This window comes from Vipera ursinii (assembly GCF_947247035.1).
Source record: "Vipera ursinii genome assembly, chromosome: 1".
Lineage (NCBI taxonomy): Eukaryota > Metazoa > Chordata > Lepidosauria > Squamata > Viperidae > Vipera > Vipera ursinii.
The window spans coordinates 325,330,613-325,348,694 of NC_139512.1; the positions used below are offsets into that span (position 1 = coordinate 325,330,613).

At 36.8% G+C, this 18,082-nt stretch overlaps 1 protein-coding gene across 4 annotated transcripts in view; it reads right to left on the minus strand.

Moving 5' to 3' along the window:
* Positions 1-18,082, minus strand: part of RTN4 (reticulon 4) — a 42,273-nt gene that overhangs the window by 1,304 nt on the left and 22,887 nt on the right. For 3 of the 4 annotated variants that reach the window (XM_083350707.1, XM_083350704.1, XM_083350705.1), the window contains 5 exons: positions 8,838-9,045; positions 4,042-4,180; positions 3,376-3,445; positions 2,342-2,388; positions 705-763 (listed from right to left, as the gene is read on the minus strand). In XM_083350707.1, coding sequence (XP_083206833.1) covers positions 705-763; positions 2,342-2,388; positions 3,376-3,445; positions 4,042-4,180; positions 8,838-9,045 — 523 coding nt within the window. Of the gene's footprint in view, positions 1-704; positions 764-2,341; positions 2,389-3,375; positions 3,446-4,041; positions 4,181-8,837; positions 9,046-16,916; positions 17,081-18,082 lie in introns of those variants that run through there. The other variant, XM_083350706.1, reaches the window with a different exon arrangement.

The window sequence follows — 18,082 nt, forward strand, 5'->3', positions numbered from 1 at the left end:
AACTACAGGTGGTCCCGGAGTTGCAACCACTTGCTCAGTAACCAAAGTTGCAATGAAGCTGAACGAGTGGTACCTGCAACCACTTCCTGAAGTTCCAGCCATCGTAGCACCACTATGTTCACTTGATTGTGATTTGGGCACTTAGCAACTGGCTTGCACTTACATTGGTTGTAGTGTCCTGCAATCATGTGGTCATTTGCAATCTTCCCTCCTGTCCCACAGCAAAGTCAATGGGAAAGCCAGAAGGGAAGCCAGTTGCAAGTCATTCCCATAAGTCATCCCCACCTTTTTTCCAAAGAAGCCCTGCTAAAGAGTAAGAGATCTCAGGGAATTCCTATACTCTATAGCACCACCTGCCTACCCTCCACAGTGTGCACCCACCCACAGCACAACCACCTGCCAATGTCCCCCCACCTGCCACAACTATGTAGCACCTGTTGATGGCTACACCTGCACACCTCCCCTACCTGCACCCACGGCACACCTCCAAACGCACCCTTCCACAGTCCTTACGTGGGGCTCTTCCTGCTTTAAGACTCACCAAGTTCTGGGATTTACGACAGCAATTGGGCTGTCGTTGCTAAACAATGTGGTCATATGATGTTGCTCTTTATGACCACACTGTTTTGCAATGAAAATTCTGGTTCCAATTTGCTACTGTAACCTGTGAACTACCTGTAGCTCCAAGAATGCAGTAAACTTACTTTGCCATTCCATCTTTGACATTCTTGTTTACAAGTTCCACATAATGGTCAATTTGAGTCTGAAATACAAGTTAAAAAATCATTTAAAATACTTGGTTTCTACATCATGAAAAACCATGAAATGGTTAGCATCACATTAAGTTGAAATCAAGCAAACCACAAGAAGTTACACAAGTGGAAACAATACAGTATCTGGGGTGCCCTACAGCAGGGGTGTCAAATTGCCGGCCCACAGGCCGGACGCGTCATCAGGAAACTGCGCCCATCCCATTTCTGGCAATGGAGAAAAAGCTCCGATACGTTGTGCGACGTCACATGACGTCGCGAGTTTGACATGTCTGCCCTAGAGTCAATCTTGATTTATGGTAACCACCTAGACTGTCCCTGCAGTTTTCTTGGAAACATTTTCATAAGTGTTTGCCTCTGCCTGCTTCCTAGGACTAAGAAAGAGTGATTGGTCCAAAGTCATCCACATGGCTTTATGCATAAAGTGGAACCAGAACAGTCTCCCAGTTTCTAGTCTTATGCCTTAACCACTATGCCAAACTGGGTCTCTGCGCTTCATCTACCAAAGACTGAGGTGTAAGCCCTAGAATAGATTTAGCATGTTTATAGCTTAAAAATCTTCAATACATTACCCACAATAGAAAAATAGCTGAGCCCACCTTGAACACCCAAAAATTATGGATTCCTGGTCATTAGAAGGTTTACCACAACTGCCTTAGTTTATTCAATCCCAGTCATTCACATTTGAACTCTGGCATATTAACTCTTGGTTGCTCCTCAACTGTGATGTTTTGACATTTGAAAAAAATATTGAATAGATTTTCCAAAGAAAAAAATGATGCTATTTCATCAGCCTTTTCCATTTTAAAGGCATGGAATTATTGTGATATTTTAACTACTTTTTATTTAGTATTTTGTACAAAAATATTTAGGTTTATGGCTGTGCAAAATCTTGTTATAAATATACATTTTAAATAATGCCTGAAGATATTTTCATTTACACACACACACACACACACACACACACATACACACACACACACACACACATATATTACTGGAAAAAATAGGGTTCTTGGGGAAAAGTATTCTTGCTCTTATTTTGTAAAGTTCTGACGTAAAACATGTCAACTAGTTACAAAATACTTTAAGTTCACTTAAGAAAGGAGTGCCGTCATTTCTCAGCTATAATAAACTATAATGCAAAGGGATCCCTAATGTTGAAAGAAGAAATCCAAACCAGATGAATTTCCCAAAGGATTCAAGCTGTTCTCAGATCAAAGGAATATGGCCTCTTTACTTTTAATATCAATCCTAGGGCTACCACATCCGAGGCACAAAACTCAAGATGCCTAGATAATAACAGTGGGTTATGGTTTGTTTTAAATAGTGGCTGCTTGGATTTCTGCAGCCCAGATAGGATAATCCTATTTAGGAAGGCCTTTCACATCTTACTTAACTTTTGCTAAAACTAAAACAGTGATGCAAGCACTGTCCTTTAGAATAGTAGAGGCCACTGTCCTCTAAGAATCCTCTTCATCCTTTCACATACAATGTATTTTTTGTATCCTTAATATACTAGTTATTTTATTATCATATTGTCAATAAACATGCCACAACTGCATACTCACCTGATGCTTCTCATAAATAATAGGAATACTGAAAAGTGATATCAGTGCTGGAAGAACAGAAATAGATTTAAACTTAAAAATATGAAAAACATCTGAAAGTTATAAATTAGGAATCAGATAATTTACGTGAAGTACTAATCATAGCTGTAACTACAGATGGATAGATGTGAAAAAATATGTATACCCCATATCAATATTTTATCTTCATTCAAAATGGACTTTCAATAATTTATTCAACAAAAATTAACATAAATGCCATACCCTTTTGGGAAAAAGGAGGTGCACCCTTGGCTCCAATACAACAACAAACTGAGTAAGGGTTTCTAGTAACAGTCTAGATATATCTGACACCAACCAAGAGGAATTTTCTCCCACTCCATGCAGATTTTTTTTCCAGCTGTGCAACGTTTGAGGGATTCCTTGCATGTAGAGCCTGTTTCAAATCACCCCACAGCATCTTGGTGAATCTAGATCTGGGTTTGACTTGGCTATTCCAGAACCCTCCATTTCATTTACAGGTGGATTTACTGGAATGTTTAGGCCCATTACCATATTGACCTTTGGAAAAGATCACACATTTCAGTGGGGTGTACTTATTTTTTCAGAAGACAATAAACAGATATATACATATTAATCACTATGTTCACATCAAAAGTTGATGTGCTTCTGGAGTCTGTATTTTTCCTGTTCATGCTGATTGTACCCTTTCCTTACTATTTACAGTCTGAGGGCAATAACTTTTGTAAGCCCAGGACACCATCATATGATGACAGAGCACCAATAATAATAGGTTTCAGTTATTCTTCCTTAAATTTCTAAAGTGTTAACAAGTACTTTTATGGGATTTCAAGTTTTAACTTCAAAATCTTACAAAAATTTAGCATCTTCACTTGAGATCTTAACAGGAGCTGGCAACCTTATACAATCTCAGCTATATTTTTTAAAATTGTTTTTAGGTGTTGCTGTTTAGGTGAGTGCTGTTTTGCTTCCATCTTATCTTTAACTATACACGTTCCTCATTTTGGCAAACTCACCTAATATCAGCAATGTCAAACCATTGAACAAGGCACCAACATAGGTAAACACCCACATCAATACTGCAAACTGAAAGAAAAAATAATAATGAAACTACACCATATGGAATATCTGCTTAAAGCACAAAGCAGTTCTGCAACTTGACCATATTAGCAGTACAAAGTTAAGGTGCTTTGGTGGGCTGCAAGCTATCCCAACTCACAAATTGCCTAACTTGGTATAAATAACATATTATACAATTCTGGTTTATCTTCAAAAGTATTTTGATCCAGCCAGGTCCATAAATGTCCATATTTAAATTTATTTAATGCAAAAGCTATCATCTTCCCAAAAGAGCATAATGTTTCTTTGTCTTTTAATTCCATATAGAGCAAGTTGCAAGAAAGCCATAAACAGCGGAACTGCTTGCTAATTTATCTCAGAGCCAGTTTCACATTTTGGGTTGTCTGACATAAGGCATGTGTATTTTTTAAAAAAGTCAAAAGCTTATTATTATTTTAAAGTCAAGAATCTATTATTTATGTTTGAGCGTAGCTGAGTGATACTTTTTCAGGACTAGTCAGATGAGTTTTATCCAAGAGCTTGCTTGGTTCTCCTTACTTTCAGATGGCTCCTCAAGCCCATCTGTTTCTCCATCTTATACAATTCTTAAGCTAAGATTTTACCTTTAGAGAATCCACCAAATCATCCACGAGGAAGAGGTGCCTGAGTTCCTTAATTGTGCTGTTGAGATGACCAAGCACAACATGGCTGTATTTTTGAACAAGCTCCTCAGACACAGCAACATCTTTATTCAAGTAAGCTCTGGAAGAGGAAATATGTTATTTTCAATACACTTAAAAATACAGTTTTTAAGCTCTTCAAATTCTCAAGCAGAGCACAGTGAAAATGAAATGTTTTTTATACATTAATTGAACCAGGGTGGATAATAATCAATGATTTTTTTAATTTAAATCAGATTTTTTTTATCAAATTTATTTTAATAAAATGCTTTTGGAGTAAAAATCTATCTAGCCTTGTTGGAGCAGTGGGCTAATGCCTCCTTAAGTAACACCAGCTGCCTGCAATTAGTGCAGGTTCGCATCCCACCAGGCTCAAGGTTGACTCAGCCTTCCATCCTTCTGAGGTAGGTAAAATGAGGACCCAGATTGTTGGGGGCAATTAAGCTGACTTTGTAATAATGACGCTGGGGTGTGTGTGTGAAAGCCCTAATAAGCAGGCATATACATAGAATGAAGGCTACTGCTAAGTTTGTAAGCCGCCCTGAGTCTTCGGAGAAGGGTGGGATATAAATGGAATTAAAATAAAAATAAAATAAAAAAATAAATCTAGTTTTCTATTTACTCTACATTAATAATTTAGTTTATTCAGCATGAAATGGAGCTTAGTTATGTAGCATGAGGCTATATATTCTGCAATATTTACATTTTTGGTAAACTCATTCAATGAATCCAAACTTTGCAAACTGAGATAACATGCACTGCATTAATGCTTTCACACAATTTCACAGTAACCATGAGATAAATCATAAAACTAAGTTCAGGAACATTCTTTTATCCTATTGTTTTGCAAATCTACGTAGACTACAAACTGTATGATTGTTTGAAGAAAAATGCATCTATACCAGGCTCTAAGTGTTTTAATTAAATAAAAGAATTTGAGTAGTTCTCCAACTATCGTGTTTTCCCAAAAGTAAGAGCCAGTCTTATATTATTTTTGCCTCCAAAAGAGGCATTAGCTCTTATTTTGGAGGGATGTCTTGTATTTTTTTGTGACACCTGCCTTGCCTTGCAGTGGCGGCACCAACAGCCCCGTCCAGCAGGTGCACATGTGGCTGCCAGCCCACTTGCGGCAGGAGGCTGCGCGGGACATTGCGCTGCTGTCACCACAATGAGGCAAGGCAGGTGGGGAGGGGGTGGAGCTGCCCCACATGCCCCCGCAGCCGCTTACTTCAGGCCCCACCAGCCAGGTGATTCCTTGCTTGGTGACCTTCTCTTTTCCTGAACCGGACTGCCATGCTATGGAGGATGGGCAGAGTAAGCAGTCCCATTAAAGTGAATCAGACTATCGGTGAGCCAACAGCAGATAGAGGAGGAGCTGCGGCTGGACAGATATAACAGTTGCTCTTTAAAAATTATGATTTAAATCGAGCTGATTTAAATTGACTTGATTTAAATCAAATCCACCCTGAATTGAAGATTAACAATTGAAATAAAAAAAACATTTCTAGTTTTCCATTTTTGCAAGAATAATGTTAAGGTTGTTAAAGATAACTCTTCATGCTATCTCTTATCTATAAGCAAATCCATAAAACATTAACTTTTCAATCCTAGTGTCAGCAAAGTCAATAAAAATCTTTGCAAAAAAATGTCTTTAGTCAAATAAAGCCACTATATATTCCTTCCTTTTACTTCCAACAATCTTAATATTTAATTCAATCAACTATTGTCATAGGATTTGATTTCCCTTCAATTTTTCTACATCCCATTGCACCAAAGTCTCCAAAGATTTAACTAGAAAACATTTTGTGTAATGTAGATCCAATAAGAAAAACATTTTCCATTTTCTCGTCATTTGTATTTTCCCCTTTAATTTTTAAAACTTCAGTTTCTTTTCTATATCCAATTTGTTGTTGTTAGTTGCAAAGTCGTGTCCAACCCATCGCGACCCAATGGACGACGTTTCTCCAGGCCTTCCTGTTCTCTACCATCTTCTAGAGTCCATTTAAGCTCACGCCTACTGCTTCAGTGACTCCATCCAGCCACCTCATTCTCTGTCATCCCCTTCTTCTCTTGCCCTCAACCTTTCCCAGCATTAGGCTCTTCTCCATTGAGTCCTTCCTTCTCATTAGGTGGCCAAAGTATTTGAGTTTCAACTTCAGGATCTGGCCTTCTAAAGAGCAGTCAGGGTTGATCTCCTCTAGGACTGACCGGTTTCATCACCTTGCAGTCCAAGGGACTTCGCAGGAGTCTTCTCCAGCATCATAGTTCAAAGGCCTCAATTCTTTGGCGCTCAGCCTTTCTTACGGTCCAATTTTCACAGCCATACGTTGCAACTGGGAAGACCATAGCCTTGACTATACGCACTTTTGTTGGCAGGGTGATGTCTCTGCTTTTTAGTGTGCTGCCTAGATTTGCCATGGCTTTCCTCCACAGGAGCGTCTTTTAATTGCTTGGCTGCAGTCCCCATCTGCGGTGATCTTGGAGCCCAGGAAAATAAAATCTGTCACTACCTCCATTTCTTCCCCATCTATTTGCCAGGAATTGAGAGGACCAGATGCCATGATCTTGGTTTTCTTAATGTTAAGTTTCAAGCCAACTTTTGCACTCTCCTTCTTCACCCGCAACAAGAGGCTATACAACATTCTTTGGTCTGCTAGTTGTTGGCTGTGCCTTGGTGAAGATGACTTCAGTCCACCACGCATCTCCTGGAAGTCACTAATATTATTTATTTCTTCCAATCACCATTAAGCATGGTAACCAGACTGCATGTACCCATTTACTTATCTTTTATGCAATCTTCTTAATTTATTGAACAAATCACTTTCAAAATAACCTTGGGCAATTTTCATTTTTTTTTACTAGGCAATGATATCAAAAAGGGTGATTGACATCAAGTCTCAAGACATGCTCCTCAAGTCATATGACTTTTACCAAAAAAACCTGAAGCTGGGTCCTACCCACCTCCCTCCCAATTTTGCAGCCCGTAACACAAACCTCTTATTTTAAAAGGAAGGAAAATTAAGTTTCCTACCTGAAATTTGCCTTAGGGATATTACATCATTTAAGAGCCTATCATCCAATTTATAGCACTGCATCATTGATTAATTATTCAGGTTCTTGTTACAAATGAATAATTATTCAGGTTCTTGTTACAAATATATTATTTTATTTATTTATTTATTTATTTAATTTGTATACCGCCCTTCTCTCAAGAGACTCAGCGCGGTGAACAGGGCAATACATAAAAATTGGATACAAAAATTAAAATTATTAAAACATGATTAAACAATGCCCATAAATTAATACAATTTAAAATGAAGTCATTTATAAAAAATCCCACCCCGTTCCATCAGGCCAGGCCAGCTTGTTTAAAGAAATAGGTTTTGAGATCGCGCCGGAAGGAGTGGAGATCGGGCGCCATCCGGAGCTCAACCGGAAGATGGTTCCATAAATCCGGTGCACCCACAGAGAACGCTCTCCCCCTGGGGGCCACCAGTCGGCATTCTTTGACCGGTGGCACCCTGAGGAGGCCCTCTCTGTAGGAGCGTACTGGGCGGAGGGAAGTTGACGCCGGCTGCAGGTGCTCCCCAAGGTATTCTGGACCCATGCCATGAAGGGCTTTGTAGGTAATTACCAACACCTTGAACCTCACCCGGAAGACAACTGGTAACCAATGCAGCTCGCGGAGCAAAGGTGTGACATGGGAGTATCGGGAGACTCCCAGTACAACTCTCGCGGCTGCATTCTGTACCAGTTGGAGCCTCCGAGTGGTCTTCAAGGGTAGCCCCATGTAGAGAGCGTTGCAGTAATCAAGACGAGAGGTCACGAGCGCATGAGTGACCGTGCGCAAGGCATCCCGGTCTAGTTGGAGATGTTAATATAAACTGCATAATAAACTAGAAGTTATAAGAAAAGTATCTTTAAGGGATTAAGCGTATAGATGGTCACAAAAATAAGCTGTTATTCTATCACATCTGATCACTTAAATGGCTGTTTGCTCCCTAGATAGTTGTTATGTAAGTCTTGTTATAAGGAGTTCAAGGTAGGGCAGCAAGGGAAGCAAACAACTTTGTATATTAATCATTAAGATCTGAAACAGCAGTCAGCAATCTTTAAGCCCAAAATGTCACTGCATCCCCACTCGATTACTTGAAATATTATGAAAATTGAGACATCTATAAATAAATACCTAAATTTTAATTTTTAGACCTTGAGGACAGCTTGACATACTATCTTAAAACTCCCATCTCTTGACATTAAAAGAATTAGCTAAGCTACCAAGGTAACTGAAATTTGGGGGAAACCAATAGACTCAAAACATTATTTCCATTCTTTCATTATAAAATACATTCATTTATTTAATAAAATAAAATCAAAATGATTTGCAGAGTGGATCACTGACAAACAAAGCTGTCTAAAGCAATGAAAAAAAGTTCCAGACAGTACTGGCAAAGCAACAGACCCATTTAAAAATATAGAAGATAGTGCTCATTCAATAAATAATCTGCAAAATTCATGGGAACTATGTATGCACAATCCTTGGAACTGCACAATCCTAGATTACCTATTGACATCACAAATCACTGTGCCTCTGACATATGTTGGAATGTAAGCTTTTATCATTATCATTATTCATTAAATTTTTATGCCACCCATTTCCCCCGTAAAATAACTCTGGGCAGTTTAGGAGTTATAAAACAAATAATTAATTACAAATATGGAAAAGCACAAATATTTACCTAAAGGGATGGCCTTCATCTGACTTCTGGACTGCTTGGATAACTCCTTTGTATATTCTAAAACTGATGGTCACTGACAGGAGGAACAAGGCAATATAAGCAATCACACTCACGATACTAAACACTGTTAAAGAAAGAAGCAGGAACAAGCTGGCTCCAAACACCACACCAGTCTTCTTAACGTCTCGCCAGTATAGGAGGTCAACCACTAAGAGAAAGTTAAAGGACAGGAGATTAGAATGCAGTCTTCAGTATTACAGCATAGCAACGAAACCTGAATGTGTTATAAACTGAAATGTAACAATAACAAACACACACCCACACTTTATTCATGCATTAAAACTTGTACAATATTTTCCAATATGATGACCAAAAAAATGATAATCTGAGAAATGTAAAACCATTTGCTTTGTTTCCTTCAAACCCTGTTGAGATAAAAGAGAATAATCAAACACCATATTTGCTATCTACCAGAAATACAAATGCTTACTCAACTATTTTTTTTAAATTGAGGTCTAAAACAGCATACATAGAAACTCCCCCTGTACATTCCCTGCCTCACTTTACCCTGCACATTTAACAATGCAATGGGAAATGGCATATTGCAAAGCAAAATCATTAGCTTCTGTCATCACTTTTACATCCCAGAATGTGGTTGGTCCCACGATTCGGCTCCATAAATTTTCTTAGAAAATGAAAATGATGTGAAGCATGCCTAATCTGCCCAGGGAAAAAAAACAACAGCAAGCTGCAAACAGGATACAGAGATAGAATTCTGGTAAACAAACTACAAAGAGCCAGTTTGGTTTAATGACAAAGGCAACAGGCTAGAAAGCAGACTATTCTAATCCCGCTTTAACAATGAAAGCCAGCTGGGTGATAAATGGGTCAGTCACTCTCTCTTAGTCCAACCCACCTAATAAGGTTGTTGAGGGGAAAAAGGGAAGGTGTGTTGGGTATGTTTACCGCCTTGAGTTATTTGTAGAAAGTAATAAAAGTGGGATACAAACAAGCAATCAAATAAGTAATGTCTTCCATGGCTTCAAAATTCGGAATGAGCAAGCACCTCTCTGGGCCACCAGTTTTGTGAGCAACTACATCTTGTTTGCAAAATTGCATATGTGCTCACCAGCATAGAACAACTGGAGATCTTTATTTAAGGAAAAGAATGCTTAAATTCTAAAAGAACATTAACCTGCTTCTCCATGATTTGTGAAAAGCACTACCAACATAGTAGTATTCCCAGAAAATGTGGAACTAGAAAAACGCTAATGACGATAACAAGGCTGCTTCTTTTTTTCTCCTTTAAAATACTTTGATCAAGGCAAACTTACAATGAAGACTGTATTAGATAGTAAATGTTGGAAACATTACATATAGACTACAGCAGCGTTTTCCAACCTTAGGAACTTGAAGATGCGTGGACTTCAACTCCCAGAATTCCCCAGCCAGCATAGCTGGCTGGGGAATTCTGGGAGTTGAAGTCCACGCATCTTCAAGTTCCTAAGGTTGGGAAACGCTGGACTACAGTATGCAAAATATATTAAGTTTAATAAAAATGTTAATTAAGTTTTGGACTCTTTCCTAAAACATAAACAGTATTGACAGTTGCTTATCTTTCTGAATCCTTCTATTTTTGCTCTTTAACTTCATAATCATTTCTTTCTTTACAAAAAAACGGCCTTAAAGGGCCTATTCCATGCCTGGTGTACATATTGAAAAATAAAATTATATCTCATAGGTTATGCATGTACACATTATATAGATAGGTGTTTTTTTTCCAACTTTATACTCAACACTAAAACTTACAGGAAAGCTATTTCCAAATTTATGATGACATATAATTAAAATATACACTTAAGCTACATAGCAGAAAAAAAGCATCATTTTTCATTTCAAAACGGAAGCTAAATGCGCCCCTGAAAATGAGACCTGCTTAGATTATTACTGACTCAGAGGCAACTTTTTAAAATAAAAACATGCAAAACAAGAAGTATTTTATTCTTTCAGGAGATAAAGCAATCAGGCCTTCTCTGAAATAAAGATTGCTCGCTACATTTGATAAGCAAGAATAGTCATATGGTATACAGTATTTAAAAATAGTACTGCTACAATTGTGCCTCACATACATTTTCATTTATTTAGCTTTTTTTTTTTTACTTTTCAAAGAAGTGTCTTGGCAAAACATAAATCTCTTGATACAAAACTTTAAAAAATGACTATACTCTCAACTGCAATGCTATTGCCTATCCTATTGGTTATCCCTGACAATATAAATTTACACCCCTATGAAATCCCTTAATACTCAAAAGTTCATTTCACACAAGCCAGAACCTCACATGCTCACCACTCCTGGCATCCATTTTAGGACCGTTGCCTGGGCTTCTACAGTAGATTAGCAAATCTTTCTACTTCCTGCTAGGGCACACAAAGGTCTTCCAATAAATGGAACTGCCTCACACCTACAGTGAGAAAACTCCAGACTATTAGAAAATATGTTAAGCTATAGTACAATGGCTGATGCCACTGTAATTCTTTGGAATGCAGAACATCATTTTTGCAACTATATATTATGGAACACAATTTGATTTTAGAAACAAGCAAAACAATCACTGGGTATTCCATTTCAAAAAGGAATCATACAATCCTCCCTATACAAGATCAAAACTATATAGAAGGATATGGGGTGCTGAACTCCCCCTGCCTTCATCCTAATTCTTGAGACCCCTCTTTCAAACATTATAGTTGAGGGGGAAGTTAGCATTTCACAATTTCATCTCTCTTTTACTTCACTAAAGCAAGCAGATGATGTCTGCAGGAATTCTTTCAACCTCAGTAATAATGTCACACACTGGGTCACATGACAAGTAGCTTCAAATGGAGAAGCTGGCAACATATTTAGATACTACCCAACTGTGGGCAGAGATGTATTGGAAGAATTTTTACTGCTATGTTTTTCCCCCTCTGCAGTCCCCTGCTAGACCCAATCCATTTTTAATGTTTCTTTTGCCAATTTCTCCTTTTACCAAATCTGATTCTCTTGGGTTGGGGGTGGGGAGAAGTAGACTCATTGGAGTCAAACTCATTTCCTAGGGACTTTAAAGACACCTTCATGTTATGTTCATCCTTGACAATGTACTGTAATTTGCCAATGCCCCCTTTCAATTTTTTATTTTCCTGTAAAATTTATAGCCAGATTTTCCAAGGGTACTCCTCAAAGCACTAACCAGATCCAAACCAACTTAGCTTTTTAAGATCAACCAAGATTAGTTATCTACTGCATAATCAGAATTTAAAGCTATATGCATTCTAAATGAAATATGCAATTTTTTCTTAGTCAAGTCGTGACTTGATCTTCAATGCATACAAAAGGGCACACATTTCAAAAACTGGACAGGGTCAGGACAAAGATTAAATCAGATTTAATTTTAATTTTGGTAATACCATTAATGTATATATTCTTCTGTCACAATCAAAATTGGTGGCAATTTTTGAAGATCCTCTGATTGCCATTTTCAAGGCTTTATGCTCTAATAATGCGTCATTATTCTAGAACAAAACTGAACAGCAAATTTCACTGTGGATATACAGAATTAATGAAATCTTGCATAAAATAACTGGCTGGCTAAAACAGAAAGCATTAGCCTCTCAGTCCATAAGTTAAAGTCAGCAGCAGCAGACATTTCAAATTAACAAAGAATTTTGCAAGGACAGTGTGTTCTCCCTTCCACTCTGTATATGCTTTCTTCCAAATGCTGTGGCTTGATTAAGTTATATGATACATACCATCACCAATTTCCTGATTCTGACATGTTTGTCACTGTTGTGCAGTTCTTTTGCCACAGAAAACCCCCAAGATTTGAGGTATGAATAACTGAAATCAATACATTTACATGAACTGCCTCAATAAATAATGAAAATGTTTTTATTATTTACCCTCACTCCAAAAACTAATGTGGTCATCCCCATTTTAGTATGGAAGGAGCAATCTTCTTGTTTTTGCTGTTAATTATGGATAAAGGCAACTAGAGAATGGTAAATTAACAACCTCAGGCAATTGCCTTGAATTTAGAGTTTAGAGTTGGCTACTCTTTTTGTATCCAGGATCTAAAAAGTTTACACATAGTCCTCGATCTATAACCAATTGTTTAATGGCCATTCAAAGTTACAGCACGTTTGAAAAAAATTACTTCTGACCAATCCTCAAAGTTATGACCGCCACACAGACATGGCGGTAGTAATCACATTTCGAATGCTTGCATCTACAATAGGCTGCAGCATCTTGCAGTCATATGGTTGCATTTTCTGGCAAAAAATGCCCATTGAATAAAATGGGTTGTACTTACAACCATGTGGCTTGCTTAATAACCCCAGTGACTTGCTTAATAACTACTGTAAAAACGCTTGTAAAATAGTCTGATCACATGGTATTTTGACTCATGACAATTTATGACCAAAATTCCATCCCAATTATGATTGTAAATTGACAACAATCTACATTATCTCCTTGAGCAATAGCTAGCAGAGCAGACAGCTTTGCAAGTATGATTATTTAAAAACAGTATGTCTAGAAATTCATTACAGAAAGCAGAGAATCACAGAACAGTAATCTCTTGTGTCATATGCAATACTAATCTACACTAAGATTAAATTTAAAACCAATCAAAGTTGAGAGATTAGAACTTCAACTTTCTTTAGTAAAGTTAGTGACCCACATTTAAGAATCTGAAAGTGTATTTTCTGTTGCCCGCATAAGAATGAAATCCCAGAGTCTGCATAAACTGAAAGCCCAGAACAAATTCAATATCATGAACGAAGTTCTAGGTTATGAATAGCAGCAAAGCAACATGATATATTATGATATCAATGAATGCACTACTATATTCTTATAGCATTTTACAAATAGTAAGACACCACCCAAGCTAGTAAAGATTTGGTATTAGTAACCAACTTATATAATAATAATAATAATAATAATAATAATAATAATAATAATAATAATAATAATAATAATAATAATAATAATAGGAAGAAGAAGAAGAAGAAGAAGAAGAAGAAGAAGAAGAAGAAGAAGAAGAAGAAGAAGAAGAAGTAGTAGTTGGAAGGGACCTTGGAGGTCATCTAGTCCAACCCCCTGCTCAGGCAGGAAACCCTATACCATTTCAGGCAAATGGCTGTCCAGTCTCTTCTTAAAAACCTCCAGTGTTGGCGCATTCACCATTTCAAGTACAAGGACTATTTTCTACTGCCTATGATATTTCTTATTAGAGCCATATTTGATAGGGTCTGGGGAACATGCTCTTAGCATGCCATTACATATTGCAAACGTTTTAGGTAGAAGTTTCAAGGTAAGAGATACAGTTCAAAGGTTTACAGCACAAAGATTTACAACATTGCAAACTGACCTTGTAGGTCATCACCTACCATAGCTGTGACTCATATATACCAGCTATAAACAGCTACCATAGCTGTGACTCATATATACCAGGCTAAGTCAAATAATTAGTTAACAGAACTTTTCCAAAAGTTGTCAGCAAACTGAAGCTTTGGAATACAATAAAAGGCACAAATGAATATTATTCCTTAATTCAAATTATAAGTAAATTGGTGCCATGTATATCTTTCTCTTGATCTTACCATTTATGATCCTTAAAAATATTATACAATCCTGGTCTACATCAATCATTTCTCAGGCTTTCAGCAAATATATAATGCAGAGTCAGAATCTCCTATGGGTAAAAATCCCAACCACACATGTATGATTCATTTTTTGACAGATAAGAAAAAACAAACCCTAGCTGCCCAGTATTTTTAACTATAAGTACCCTCTACTATCAAAATCTAAATGTAAATCAAACAAAACCCAACGAAAAAATAAGGCCTACTGCCAGTTCCTCAGAAAAATGCATTTAACTTGGAGGCATGCCTAGCTTATCTTTGCAGTGTCAATAATACCAAAGATGTTCCTACACTATATAACACATATTCCCTTTATGCAGCAGTTTTAGTAACATCACAGTACACACACTGGCAAATTTTAGATCAGCACTTTTTGAATACTAGAAAATGCTAATCCCTTGAGTTCTCTATTACTCACTCTTTTTGATGGCAGAAAAGAACGATTTCTTAAAATATATTTAACTGATCATCTTGTGCATATAGTTAATGAGTAAATGTTCATCCCCTGAAGTTTTCTTGCAAATAAAATTTTGGGAAAGTGGTGTAGCCCTTATTGCCTTAGAATTCATTAATCATACTTGGACTTTGTAAGTTTTTTTCCTAGTACATGCAAGTATGTCTTGAAGTTGATTAATGGCTAAAACATAATTCTAGTCACTTTTGTTCAAGCCCACTAATAAATATCTAAAGCTTTGGTGATTTTTACACAAAATGGTAGCCGCAGTAACAATATCTAGAAAACATCCTGCAGCCAGAAGGCTCCACACAGATTTGCACTACTCAGGTAACTCCGAGGACATAGAAAACCTCCAAATGGTCCCAACAACTCTCTAAAAGAATGCAAATGAACAGCTGTTTGCAAGGAATATAAATCCTTCCATTCCCCACCATCTGGTTAGAGTTGAAGAAGCTTCTTGGATGAGAAGCGAAACATCTTCAAAGAAAAACAAGAAAGTCCATTTGCCTCCTGAAAATGGACCATTGGGAAAAACAGATACTTCTATTTTGTTTCAGACTGATTTATGTCCAAGTGTAAAAGTCCAAGCACCTTAAATGATTTAAATAATTTCACCTGAAACCAGAAATGTGTATGGAAGCATCATAACTGAGGTAATATATAGAATTGTATGCAACAATCAATCCCCTGGCAACCACTTCATTGGATCAAGGCACTTTACTGGTTCTAATCTGGTTTTCAACATTTCTGACTGTAAAAATTGTACAATCTTCACACAGATGATAGATATCATGTACAATGGAACTATGTGGCAATATAATAAAAATATGTAACATTTCATTTTAATAGAAAGTCTGCAATATAACTCATCAGTAAAATAATCCTTTACAACATTTAGAATTATATATTTCATGTTTTGATGCTGTTCGTCACACTAAATAAGCATCTAAAAGATTACCACAAACTTGCCACATTTGAAAGCATTAACTTATCAGAAAAGATAAAATTTGTTTTACTATGTTTGATATCATGTCCAATTTGATGAACTGAAAACATCAAGAAGCAGAAAAAGTATAACTAAAGCAAATAAAAAACAATGTGTTTATTCAAGCTTTGTATATTTCTGAAACCATAGCTATGAACTTTAGACTCCCTACCATCTTGGCTAGGATTCTCCATTATCCACATACCCGAACCATCCCAGACAGTTCTGCTTAAAACAAACATACTTAAAAAGTAAGTTTTTGTCTGGCCACTTGAACTGAAGCTAAAATTTGAGGCCCAGACTTAAAATTAACATTTTCACAACACAGATATTTACAAGAACGGAGATTGAAGGGACAAAGGTCAGTGATTTACCTGGAGTTACTTCTTTATAGCAGATTGCTAGAGATTTGAAACACTGAATATTAAACTAGATCGTTTTGTAAATCAAGGAGACCTCAAATAACATTAGCATCTAAAAATAGCCAGGAGACCTAGGAAACAGAGAAGGAAGGAAACTAGGGAAGAAACAGTTAGTTCTTCATTGATTTTACATGTTTTCTTAAAAAGAGTGGAGATGGTTATGCTGTATGGGAAAAATAAAAACCCACAAAACAAGTATTACCTTAAACACCACCATTTAATAGACAAAAAAACCCAGAGCTAATGTATCAGCTAAACTGAAGCTGGCCCTGACATTTGCTCAGCCAGGGCATACCAAAGACAAGCTGTTCAATGCTGTCAGATGACAAGGCTTAATCCACTATAACATTTGCAGTCAGACAAATAATCTCTCCCCCATATTTAGCATTAGTTTCTTAAATGATTTTTATTCCACCAAAATTTACCATCACATATGCTACAAATTTACCCCTACACCATGCATACTATAAGTTTTTTGTATAGAAGTCAACCGGTAGCACCATAAAGACTGACAATAAAAGTAAAAATGCAAATACCCTTATCCTTCCAACTGTTCGGCTGACTGTCCATCTCTCTTCACAGTGGATCTGCCCTTTCAACTCGGTTTATCAATTATGCATATCAATGCTGCAGTTGAAGAAATAAAACACTGAGACATGAAACGTCAAGCTTCCTCCAGCAGAGGTCTGCAGTCTCTCGCTTGCTGCACAACTGCTGCAGGACTTAAATCACCTGACTGTCTTCTGGGTGTGAGGCAAACTGACGCAGTACAATCTGTAACTAGGCTACTGATTCCTCAGTTCAATCTGCAACCATTTACTTGTTGATTGTACAAAAATCCAATGGTGTGGGGGAGAGGGACACATTGATGTTGTAATACATAGGGCAGAACTTTCCTGAGAATGTTTGGAATCTTGTGGAAAATACATGAGACAGTATATGTATTAATAGAAATATTTTTAAAGAAAAATATAATCCATACTGAGGATGAACATTTAAACATTTAGAAATATGTGTTAGCATATTTCTAACACACAAAACCTCACTGCACAATTATTTTAGTATTATTTCTTCTATGCCTGAAATAAGTACAGTGAATCAACTAAGGAAAAAAAGGCCAAGAGAAAGGCAAACTGCTCATAAATCTTAACATTAAGCTTCATCAGACCTCAGCTTAGACTTTTTTGTTAGACACTTGTGTGTGTGTGTGTGTGTGTGTGTGTGTGTGTGTGTGTGTGTGTGTGTGTACACAGTCATCTTGTGGATATGTAATTAATTAGTAGCACTAACATATAGGTAAAAAGGGAATTTTATAAAAATAAATGTTGAACTACTCAACAGTAAAGAAAAAAATTAAAAGATGACTTTTCATTTATAAACAGAAGGTGGCACCAGTTGTCTACTTTAGATTTTTGTAACTTTCTAAAGTAATTGGAATTTCAGAATTCTAGGTGAACTACTTAAGTATTTGTAGCCTGCTTTTAAATAGTTTCAAAGTAAGGCACAACCAAATTAATGGATCAAATTAATAATCACCCAGTGGAAATCTGGAATAGGAACACATATGTGAAATAATTTCCAAACCTGAAAAGCCTATATAAAGGTTGCACTTGTCCAAGTTGCCCAAAAGCACATGATACCTAGTTTCAAACCAGATTCTATACTGAAATCCAATTAAGATTCAGTGCCTTCTTTTACATGT